The sequence below is a fragment of the Nilaparvata lugens genome, chromosome 11 (genome assembly GCF_014356525.2).
Source record: "Nilaparvata lugens isolate BPH chromosome 11, ASM1435652v1, whole genome shotgun sequence".
NCBI classification, from domain to species: Eukaryota; Metazoa; Arthropoda; class Insecta; order Hemiptera; family Delphacidae; genus Nilaparvata; species Nilaparvata lugens.
In genome coordinates, this window is record NC_052514.1 from 27,112,920 (window position 1) to 27,126,255 (window position 13,336).

General features: G+C 34.4%; 1 protein-coding gene across 1 annotated transcript in view; it reads left to right on the forward strand.

The window, feature by feature from the left end:
- The first annotated feature begins 2,597 nt into the window (after positions 1-2,597).
- Positions 2,598-13,336, forward strand: part of LOC111061350 — an 84,865-nt gene continuing 74,126 nt past the window's right edge. The window contains exon 1 of the mRNA XM_039438032.1: positions 2,598-2,837. Coding sequence (XP_039293966.1) covers positions 2,799-2,837 — 39 coding nt within the window. The 5' untranslated portion in view covers positions 2,598-2,798. The remainder of the gene's footprint in view (positions 2,838-13,336) is intronic.

Here is a 13,336-nt window from a genome sequence, read left to right on the forward strand (position 1 = left end):
CAGGTGGAAGAAATATTGAATAATTTTAGGAAGTTGATTGCATTTAAAAATTAATCAATTATTATTATAATCATTGGCGCATTGAACAAGAACGGTGAAAGTCTTCCGTGAGTTGCCCGCTGTTAAAATTATGTGGCTTTCCTGCGATCATCTACTATTTGATTTTCAGCCTAAGTAATAAAATCATTCTTCCATGTCGGCAAACATTAACATCTTATAACAGTGCTAGGTTCATTTCAAGAGTAAAATTGAATAGGTTCCAGGACCAATGTTTGTTTTTCAATAACATGCATTGGAAAAGAAGCGATGATTATTATAGCTGATTATGTCAACATCGTTCGTTCCCACAGAAAACTTCATATTGCAACAATTTCCAAATTATTGGCTTAAGGTATCTTGGACAATCAATAAGAACATTCAAAATAATATAAAGTCACCAAAATATGAATAACTTTGAATGAGTAAAGAGTAATAAGCAGTCTATTGGAAACGACTGGCTTTCGTGGCCACGTTGATAAGCTATTAATTCATCTTTAAGGTATAAGGGTGTGCAAAGGCTGAAGATAAACTTTCTACTCGTGATATTTGACAAAGTTTTTTCGATTTGTGAATCATTAAGCTATCAAAATGAAAAAGTTTTCTTAGGGAAACATTTTTTCCGATCATTATACTCTTTGAGATATGAGCGACTGAAGTTTGAATTTTTGGGACAGAACATTTTAAATTCGGTAAGATATAAATCGATGAGATTCAGATGATGGATTCTTCATGGTATTGTTGATCTAATAAAACAAAACGTTTCTGAAAATATTCATTTTTGAAAAAGTTATTAAATTTACCAAAATTAGCCAAAAATAACTCAACAAGAAGTTATTTTTGGTTATTGTTAGTAAATTGGATAACTATATTAAAAATGGATATTTTCAGAAAATTTTTGTTTTACTAGATCAATAATACCCATGAAGAGTCTATCCACTAAATCTCATGGCCTCATCTCTTACCGAATTTGAAATGTTCCGTCCCAAAAATTTAAACTTTGGGCGCTCATATCTCAAAAAGTAATGATCGAAAAAAAATGTTTTCCTGAGAAAAGTTTTTCATTTTGATAGCTCAACGATATACAAATCAAAATACTTTGAAAAATATCACGAGTAGAAAGTTTATTTTTAGCCTTTGCACAGCCTTAAGGTCTAGGCGCCTGCTACTCCCGTTGTAAGGATGAACACTGAACCTAAATATCATAGAAATACCATTTCTAATTAAATCGCTTCCCGATGGTTCAGAACCCATCTATAGCTGTAGGTCCACTCATCTCATCATCATCATCATCATCATCATCATCATCATCATCATCAGTTTTATTGCCCACGCACAAGTTTGGAGCTCGAGTATGCATTTTCTTCAAGAGACGAAATTTTTCACCAAAATCAAGTTCTGAATCTGAACAGCTAGTGAGAAGAATAGATTAGGAGCTTGACCAATACCAAACTCATCTATATAAGATTTTCTTTGAAAATATCAAGTAGGAAAACAGCAAGTTGAATTCACAAGTCCTTTATCATCGACAACCGATAAAGATCACAGGAACCCAATGAAAACTCTTACTATACTCTAGATAGAGTACCTATCAAGATATTATAAATTCTAAGAAAACTACCTGTATAAGATAAAAAAAAGAATCACAAACCAGTAGGAGGGCGAATTAATGTTTTAAAAATGCAGAAAGAGCGTATAAGTTTAGGGGAGAGGATTTTTTTACTTCGTAGACAAGCCGCTATCTCATCACTCATACGAAAAGAGGCATGCGTCTGCCTGCCACTCACATTGGACGGGTGACTAGCACTTGAGGGCCCGTCTCCACTAAATATCATATATAAGTTTGAAACTTCTTCCCGGTGGTTTCTTGATAACTAACCTAAAGCTGTATGGTCCACTCATCTATTATTATCATCATAATCGTTGAGAGTTGTGTGTAAGAGAGGGCTGACTGCTCCCTAACTTCGCTCTCTAGGAAAAATATGGTCGTCATTCTACTCTATCATACTCTATTCTATTAATCCTCCTCATTACTCACGCTTATGCTATAGGCGAATAATCCTATATCCTTAGCAAAAAATCTGTTTGTGTACAATACACCTCCCTCTATCAATTACCACTCCTTACTCAGGTCCATCTGTAGATTTAACCATCTTTTCACTTCAAATTGCAGGGATTAAATCAATTAATTTTATTTCCCCAAGTATTAATACGATAAAAAATATTTTAATAGAGAAGCTGTTTCTTTTCTGTATCAAGTTAGTGTATCACGTTCATACTGGAGAACTAGAGAAAGAACTGGAGAACTGGAGAACTACACCACATCTGAGCCAGTCATGCTATACAATGTTCACCAAAAAACAAGCTCTAAATCACCACCAGCAACCAATACAAATTTCTGGCATCAATGACCACAGAGCTAGCCACCAATGAGAGGGTGGCCACGAAGGAGTCGCGATGTGATTGGTGCTTTGACCGTAGGTGTATCATGAGAGAGAGAGAGAGAGAGAGAGAGAGAGAGAGGGAATGAGAGCGAGAGTGTGTGTTGTACTGCGGTGATCAGTGATCAGTGACTGTCTGTTCTCTCAGCAGTTCGGGTGTTGTGGTCAGCTGAGAGCTGAGTGGTTAGTAGATAGTAGAGTGGCCTCTCTGTGGTGATTGTGGTGCGGATTAAGCCGAGTGCGCTTATCTCTCTTATCAAAGGCGCGTAGTTTATTCACGCATCTAGTCCTGGACATCCTCACCTACTAGTCAACCGCACAATGCATTCGGAGCGGCTGGTCGTGCGGGCGATCCTTTTGGTAAGACATATTTTATTTATCAATTATTCATTACATTAATTATATAAGTTATAATAATTGTGCTTCATGACAATAAATAGTTTGAGTTTTAATTCTAGTTGTTATTAATTCTATGTATTATGGTTTCTTTTGTGTTATTAGTTTCAACTATTATTATTAATTTAATTTGTTTTCACTATATTATTCACAGTTCATTAATGATTACTTGTACCTATCATCATTATTTGCTGACTGTGATGCTCACATGAGCTATAGATTTTTGCTTATGGGTAAAAAGAGGGAATTTTATTTATTACTTGTAATCATAATTACAGTATCCATTGTTAATTCTTTACAGGAAAGGCTATCCATTATTTTTCTGCTGAGCATGATGTCCACATGCGCTCTAGACTTGTGCTTGGATATTGGGAGGGATTTTTATTCACTATTTATTATAATTAGCGGTATTAAAGTGATTACAGAATTCTTATTCATTGTTTATTATTGATTCATCGTTCATTCTATTGATGAAAGCTCTATAAATAGATCTAGTTTTGTGCATGGGTTAAGTTTGATAAATTCGATTATCTGCTCAAATTACAATATTTATGCTGTCTGAGGGTCAAATTATTGATATTTAACAATACTTCAATGAATTTAACAAGATATCAACTCAAGAATAAGGGTCAAGCCATACGAGGCGTTTGTTAGTCAGCACGACAGAGCAGGAAGCTCTCCGATTGGTTTATCGATTGGCGTATCAAGTGAGCTTCCTGTCCAGCCAATCGGAGAGCCTCTTCTCCTGTAGTGCCGACTGAAAAACACCTCGTGTGGCTTGGACATTGAACAATATAGAAATGAAATGCAATATGAGGCATATGTGTTGAGTTTTTTACGCTCCGAAGTTTTTGCGAGGAGTGGGCTGCGAATTCAAAGCCTCAACCCTCAACCTGGAGAACCAGTCCTCTATTTCAAAAGGAAAATAAAGGTGAAAAAAGAAGAATATGGCCAAGGAAGGACGATAGACAGAAAGAATGGATAAAAAGAAAGAAAGGAATAAAAAATAGAAAGAAAGAATGGCACATAGTTAAGTCAATCGAAAAAGTGCCATTCTAGAATTGAAAAGTTCCAAAGCATATTAGAAGAAGGGCTTTGGAAATGGGGATTTCCTCCAGTGGTACGGACATCTCAGAAGAATGAGCCCCAGTTGTTTTAGGAGTACGTTTGAGTTTCTTTTCGCGTTTTAAAATTTTCAATTATTAATACAGTATTTTCAGTTATTAGTGATGATTTAGTGAAGTATTATTATTTAATTTGGTTTTCAACATTCCTAAATTCTAAATTCCTAGTTTATAAATATTTTGGACTCAAAATTGGACAAAAAACGTGTAGTGTAAACATAACCTATTTTTGGACAATTTCTATCTAAATTTGGGAAAGGAACAGTTTTGGGCTTTAAGCCTGTTGTTCCTTTCCCAATCATTCATAGTTAAGAATGTTATTGTATCTATTAATGTATAAATAAATAAATAAAAATTAACGAAACCATGGGCCTGTACCATTCACATACCAAAGAAGATATATGGGTGGATTCCGGCTGAGAGGAGGAAACGAGGACGACCACGAACGGTTTGGCAGCAAAACATAGAAGAGGCCATGGAGAGCAGGGGCATCCAACAAGACGTATGGAGAAATAGAGGGAGATGGCGTGTTGAGTGCGGGAAACGGCCGGGAAGGCTGTGAAAACCCGTGTATAAGGTATAAGGTGAATGCAATATGAACTATGATTCTGTATCAAAATGTGTTTTATTTACAAAAAACGGCGAAGTTTGAAACTTAAAAACGTTAATTCCAATCGTATAATTTGTCAATCGTATTCCTTGTACAGTAGATTGGTTGATTAATTGATTGATTGATCAAGGAGTGGCTATTCAGTCTTCTTCGAGAGGCGGTCGAAGCTAAGTTTTTGTTTGTTCAGTGATTGTCTGAGTTCACATTTCTCAAATTCTAAAAATTATTTTAATTTACTATTTCTTCCGTTGAGAGCTTTCAACTTATTATTTATATTTATTGTATGACTTTTTGTATCTGAAAGCCTAGTTCTAATTACTGGATACATTATAGCATGTTAGGAATTCGATAAACAAATTTACTTTTTCAACTATAAGAGAGTTTCTCAGGTCTGCAGCAACTCCTCCATGCGTACAGGGAAGCTTCCCTTGCATGAGAGTATATTTATTGTCAAAGGAATAAAATGTGTATAATATTCATAATTGTATAATTAATTATTATTATTAGTTTAGACTCTAGATGATTGAGTATTATTTTGTAAACATTGTTTTTTGGCAATAAAGTTTATCATTATTATATTTCGTGTATAAGTGAAGGCCTACCCAAGGATATAATTCAAAACTAAACCTAAAGGGATGATGATGAATGGATTGATCTGCGGCTTGAGATACCATTCTCCGGGAGAGGCTTTTCAGTGCGATGCACTTCTCTAATGCATGCGATTGAAACTGCTCCTGACTGCTGGGACTGTCAGTACCCGATTTGTTCTCATTCATTACCGTATAGTTTATTCCTTGCTTTTATGGTGAATTCATCTATTAATTCATTATTAAATAATGTGATTGATATTATTATTACTTTCGATATGGTACTGTAACATCACTCTCGTGTGAGTAAGTCGTTATATTCAGCGCTCTTAATAAAAGGGGCTTTTCAATTAAACATCAATTTATATTTTATTTGTTTACTTGATATTCATAGAACATTTATTTATTTACAATTATAACAATAATCATTTACATAATAAAAAATAATCATTGGTATTTCTTATTTGCAACACTGAATCTCCATATAGTCCTAAGGATAGTCCCCGAATAAATTCCTTATTGGTTGGTCGATTATCTCATTATACTGTCCTCTTGGTGTCTTGGACTGAACTCTGGAGTGATCTGTGGTCTAGAGGATAGAGTGCTTGCGTTGCAGCTCCGAGATCCCGGGTTAAAACCCACTTATCACCAAAGGTTTGTAACCAGGTCACTCCCTTGTTATAGGATGGGCACTGCCGGTCCCGTCTGAAGTATGACAGACGCAAAGCCCATTGACGACTTAATATAAATTAAGGGGTGAGGTGGGACCATCTCCCAAGGGACTCTCCACCAGAAAAGCCATGCGAATTAACTGAGAACTGAACAGACTCAACTTGAAGCCGAAATATATTTATATCATATTCTAAATACAATTACAACTTTCATATTGTAATAAAGCATGAAATTAAATTATTTTTGTAGTACAGAGAGCTGACAGCTAATGATGTTTCATAAAAGTATAATTATATGGAATGCATGATAACTTGGAATCAGGAACAGCAAAAGGAAACTAATAAACGACACTTGCTACTGGAGCACTCTTTTGTATACAAATTGTATACACTACACTCCACTTACTAATGACATGAGAATATTTCATACTATTAATGTATCAAGTTCCCAAATCATGAGCTAGTGTTTTTCTCTTTTATCTGAGTAAAAGTTACAGCATTATCTTTCAATGTTGTTTTTAGTGTAAAAAATAGTAAACTTGAATAAAAAACTCACCAATAGCACAAGAGGAATTTAAAACAGAGATATATGGAGGACGATCCTTAATTATTGTCTCACTTGAGGTACTAAAAACAGAAAGTAGTTTTGAATATTAGGAACAGTTCAATGTTCTCAGTTAATTTTCTGTTTTTATTTGATGATGAACAATTACTAATGATGTGAGATTGTTAAATCACAAAGTATCATTACTGATATACAACTATCGTATCATTACTGAGGTGAGTATCCAATATTTCAAATCAATAAATAGTTTCCTAATGACACAAGACATACTTTCACATTCTCAGACAACAGTTACAAGATGTTTGCATCCTCCTAGTCTGAAGTGAATCATCAGAAACACTGAAAATAGATCAGCCCAATTCATGGAACATTTGTTTTATTTTATCTGTAATATAACAGCAATGGAAGTTACTCGATCAACTAGTTAACTTACTGGAAGAAATACACCTATTGAAAAATTATATTTTTCATATTACGATAAATAGTCTAAAAATGATTGATTTGTCAACCTGAAAATCATTGATCAAACTAGAAACTATATGTAACTCCAAAGTCTGAACTTAGATATTTTATAATAGCAAACAAAAGAAACTCAATGGAGTAAGATGACTACGATGAGCCAATCTTATTCAACGCTGTGTAATACACAGTATTATTGAACAGCTAATTTAAAACAACAAAACTAACATCAAATCAACAGTTAACGAAATATAATATCATATTAATAATATATACGGTTGTCTTAATGAAATTAGAGAACTGAATGAATACAAATTACTGAGATTTTGAAATTTCGTCTCATTATGTTCCAATGGGAATATTGAATTTTGGCTTGAGCCAATGTAGGCTACCTAGAATACATATACTTATTCTAGGTACATTGGCTTTAGCTTTTTTGAAGCTATAGGTTAATCTAATTGGTGAAGAACTTGGCTTCAAATCAAGAAGATGACAAAATACTATAATCCATGGAGCATTATTGCACTATTGAAAACCACAGCATAACATTAAAACAGTATAGAAGCTTCACTTGTAAAATAATTTGTACGTTTGGAAAATATCCTCACATTTGAACGAGATCAATATGTTATTTACAATAGATTTGATCGAATCATTTGCCAGTAAATTGTTCGAAAAATATGTTGTTTTAACAATATCTAAATGATACCAACTATATCATTTCCGCATGAACTTGACACAAATACCGCAATTAATTCGCCGATTCTATATTGGTCAAGGGTTAAGGTGGGCCGAATTCCTTTCCTTTAACTTAGAAATACTTGAAGAAACAACACATTTAATGGATGGTCACTAGCAAGGCGCCTCAATTTATAGCGGTCAGATAAAGTGGTACTAAAGCAAATACATGAGTTGTAATGCACAACTGTCGTGGGTTGGACGAAGACGTGTGGGTTTTCGGAGGAATAAATTAATAAGTTTATACATAGAAGTTGACGCAAAGGACAAGAATAAATGGGCCGAGTGCTCAGAATCGTGGAAAAGCGGTCTCGTCTAGTTCGCGAGCAGGATGGAAGTTATGGCTTATTATGCAACAGAGTGAGACGAAACATCAGGAGTTCGTGTGTTGAGAGGTGGGCGTTGTCAACCATGTTTCACAAAGACAACGAGAATGCATTTGGTTCAACACAAACAGAACTGTACTGTTCGATTTTACATGCAAAATATAGATAGATATTGAACTTAATACATAAGCTGTATAATACTGTAAAATGTGTTGATAATACACTTGCATAAGAGTGTAACAACAACAAAAAAATTCTAGATGAACTGTGAACTTCGAGTCGAAAAGACACAGCATTGCTCTAAAATTTATCACATCTTTATGCACTTAACATTTGAAGAACAGACTGGGAACAAATCAGAAAGTGGAGATGCATATAGTCAAGACATGGATTTAAATAAATCTATCCACACATCCTATTACTTAATTGGAACTTATAAATAATCGAATCATTTAATAGCATTCATTTGTAAACAGAATAAACAAAGGTGACTCACAATGTCATCACTGATACAATGTAGGTTCAGTTTTTATTGGTAATTAGAAAAATCAACCCTCAACTTTCCTGGTCTCTCTTTTATCACCAGGAGGTGAAGCTGAAGTGGAGGGTGAAATTCATTTCCTTGGAACAAGATTTCAGTACATAGATTAATTAATTTAAGAATTCTTCATCAATAGTCAGTAATAAAAATAGTCAACATGAACAGAGATCACATCCGTTTGAACATTGGATAAGTGGATGCCGTGTGATTATTGTTTAAACGGAGCCTCCTTGAAACTTTCTCAGGCACCACTTTGTTGCTTCAGGAGTTTAAAATCTGAACTCTGAAGCTGTGCGTGTCGACATGGGGATGGGGTGGAGACGCATCCATGAAATCCTTGTGTGTGGGAGGGGGGGTCTTGGCACTCGAAGAAGCGTTGATTAACCGTGAATATGAATATTGTAAGCAATCAAAAAATCCTATATACATTTGAAGATCATATTATTTTGATCAGTTGTTGATCTGGCACTGAAGTGATAAGTAGAGCCAGCATACACATTGATTTTTGGACGTAAGATTTTCTACCGTCCTTTTAAATCCTACCAAATTGAATGAAACTTGGCAAACACATGTTCGCCAAGTAATGTTCAATCTGATAGATTTTATCTCTTTTCTGTATAGGACTACTTGTAATTAAAATAGAAAGAAAAATGAAAATCTCAGTACCCTTTTTGAATTATTTAATCACAACATGTTTCTGACATTGATGCCATTTTCAAGTGATCTTGATCAATCACTTGAAAATGGCATCAATGTCAGAAACATGTTGTGATTAAATAATTCAAAAAGGGTACTGAGATTTTTATTTTTCTTTATATTCTTCTTGATTGATCAAGATCACTTGAAAATGGCATCAATGTCAGAAACATGTTGTTATTAAATAATTCAAAAAGGGTACTGAGATTTTTCTTTTTCTTTCTATTCTAATAGGCTAGTACGCGTTCCAAAATCGATGTGTGTGTAACTAGACTAAGGTTTATACTCTTATGCTTTGGTCAAACTTTCAATGAATAACATGAAGGTTCGAGAAAAGAGAATATTTCCCATCTTTCATATTCCTGATCAACGGCACTCACAAATACAAGTCCAGCCTACACATCCATGCAATTCATCCAGTTACCGTATTATTTCACTGCCGCCAGTGTAACTATATTGATGTGCGTGGTTCACTCACATTTACCTTTCACCTTTTATCAGGTTGTGACTTTTAGTCCTTGTTTTTCCAGTATGCTTACAAAGAAGTTATAATGCACAATGTCACGCTTAACATAGACAGTACCTAAGTTAATGGTCTCCTACATACCAAGATCTGAGGTTAATGAGTTCTCCGTTAATTTATGGAAAGGGCATATAGGAAGGTTATTCATTCATTCTATGAACCTATCTATTATTAACATGCTATGATCAAGTCAAGTGCATCATTTTAATCATCTAGTTTGAAATTCATTGCCACATTCTTGGTGATAATTTAGACTGACTACAAGTTTTGTCACGGAACCTTGCATTTTTTTATTCATAAGAATGCTTGAAATATTCAACATTGCATGACACATTACATGCAGCATGGACATTTAACGAGAGCACAATATTCCTTGCATTCCTGCCACAAAATTATGATGGATATGGACCTAAATTGATGGCCTACAATGTTCAAGAAACTTCGCATACCGTATAGAATAGAATAGATTTTATTCCTTCAAGTAAATAGACCTACATTTTACAATCGGAAACGTCAAAATGTTTTAAGGATACAAACATTAAAAACACTTATCATATGATTGATTCAACTCATACATAAATGTTACAAGCATAACGAAGGAACATTTTAAAATTGCATTCACTAACTCAAAATGATGAAGCCTGATTGTGTAGGACATTCTTGGCTTCCTCAGACAATGAGTTTACACTTTCCGCTCTTCAATGTGTACTAACATTCTATGATTTTTCCTACGTTCTTCAAAATCCAATTGATTGAAAAGCTTGCGCAAGCGCAGGATGTCAATGTTCATTCATTCATTGAAAAAACTAGTCAAATTTTAGGATGAGTCAAATCAAGTTTCGAAGAATTCAAGTATTCCTACATAGGCAACTCAGAAAAACTAGAATATTTATGTTCAAACATCATTATTTGTCCAACTGATACTGCAAATTCATGAGTTCAACTATTATAAACATATAGTTTGAAGATTAATCACTTGAAAGTACGTAATAGAAAGAAGACAGTTGCATCACAATATCTCTGCATACATCATACTCCTCTTAATTGTTTCAGTATCTTATATCAACTTTCCTAAATCACAACACCACACGCTACACAATACAAGGAGAGGTGTGTACTAATGAAGTTCCATGTAATGTAATAACCTCACAACACCTCTCTGATGCATTCTACAATGCCGGGCCGGCCCCGTCATACTACTACAGCTGTGAGGACCATACCTAAACGATCATACGGTCCAACATTAGCATCACAATATAAGAGAGAATCAATGTTCAAATTGAGCGGGAAACATTGTTAGCCAGCTATTGTCAGTTGAGACCAGTGCACCAACCTTTGACTAAAGAATAGGCCTTCCGATGACTCAACAGTTCAGAAGTTTGACAACAATATTTATTGGTTGTCCATTGCATACATTCACTACCTTCCACTTTCTTTCGCATCTGTTGAATATCGAGAAACGGAAAATTTTGATGTCGATTCAACAGGGGAGAAAGCTGTGATGTATTGAAAGCATATGTATTGATGAGAAACTATTGATGAATGTAGTGACATCTAGACATTGTTATCACTATCTATTTGTTATCAAAAAGGATGAAGATTTGAAATTGTAATTAAAATTGGAAAGCATCTATTTCTTCAAAGAAATTTCAACAGGAAGCGAGAATTCGTGCTACCTACAAGAGTTGTCAAATTCAATTGTGATCGGAATAAATAGAATGCAAACATTAGAACGGAGGATGCTGTTACTTTCAACAACTATGTATTGATAAACAACTTCAACACAAGTAGTTTGATCAATAAGAAATTTGATGAATCATTTCGATTTTCTATTTCTATTTTCTACTTGTCATTTCAGTGTTTGTTTTGCAGAAAGTTTTTTCATAAATAACTTCAACTATTCTCTCTTCTTTTAAAACCGATGATATAAAGCATATTTCCATCATGTTTTCCTATTTAAGCCTTTCTTCAAGTTGCAATAGCTTCAAGTAGGTTGTACAAAGGCTTAAGGAAATGGTACAATTTTATTAGACTAAGGTGGGCCTACTAGTAGATAGAATTTTATGAGCTGAAAATTGTTGTCCATACAATTAGAGGATCGGTATCGCTGGTAATTTTAGGCTACACGTGAGCGCTTATCAATTAAATTAACGTGGATGATAATAAGAACTATGCTTAGTTTTCGAACGTTTCTGTTCCTTTTGTGTTAAGCTCACACTTTAATATGAACTATTGACTACTGTTCACGATAATAAATTGCCCAAACCAGTAGACAAAACGCCTATAGCTTTAATGATTTTATAAAGGATAGATTCGCAGCTTTCAAACGTTCATTCTCAGAAGTCTCACTCTAGTATAGGCTAATGTATAGTAATTACAGGCAATGTATCAACAGGAAAATATGTAGTTTATTGATAATCATGTATCTCCAAGCTACACTTTCACTTGATGACTTCATTCAACCTGTAACAAATCCTATAAAACTGGAATTATGTCATAAAATTACGGAGCACTTTGAGTCGAAATTACAAGCTGCAAGCTGCAGTCGGTGTTTTGAGTGGCTCAAGGTCGCTTGCGGTTGAAATGCATCTTCAGAACTGGAGTCGTGATGCTGATTACCGATATTTGGAGGTGAATTAACTTGGATTACTATCGCGCTACCGGATGCCATTCCATGAATGAGTCAGTAGATCTTGGTCATGAAACTGAACGTTCCATAATACAGAGATAGAATAGATTCTCATTGTTTCAGGTTCCATAAACATATTGAGTGTTTTGTAGGGAATTACAAGACTAAAAACAGTGGTGATGAAAGAGCAGTGAGCAATAAACGATAAAATGTGAGGATTACACGAGTGAGGATTATATGATGATATAAATGAAATAGTTGGAAGACAATATCGTCATCGCTGGTATCATGAAGCTGGTTGGTAACATCATCGCCTTTAAAAATCATTTGCATACGAAGATGGAGGAAGAGAACCAATTTTGAAGACATGTTGATTGAAATACTGTTAGTTAATGATATTATCAGCAATATTGCATATTGTTTATTATTCTTTATTCAATCAATCATACAATAAGTACATAATGAAAATGATAGGGAGAAAACATAAGGTAACATTGTGCTATTCCTCTCCCAAATTTAGATAGGGCTACACATAGTCCGAAATGGGTTTAGTCTTGTATAAAATTTCTTGTAAAAACTTCACAAAATTTTCAGTCCACAAATATTTGAAGTTTTTGAAAAATATTTCATTTAAAAAATGTTTTTTTGGAGCAAGAAAATAGAAGGATGAAACAATGGAAATGTCTTGTGAGCCTATAAAGCGATCACAGCCTGTAGGAGTCTGTGTATGACTCTTGTAACTATTGAGATAGAGAGGTAATGCAAATTATAGTTGACGTAGGAATCTTATAAGATGGAATTAAATAGAGAATGCATTCTCTATTTAATTCCATCTGTAACTGGTTGGCCGCTGTGGCTTCGTATAAAATGAGCACTGCTATTCAGAGATTGTCAGTTTGGTGTAAGGGTAAGCATTCCTGACTGGCAATTGGGAGGTACCGGGTTCGATTCCCGGGCTGGCAACTAATTTTGGATAGTAGTTCTCATCGAATTT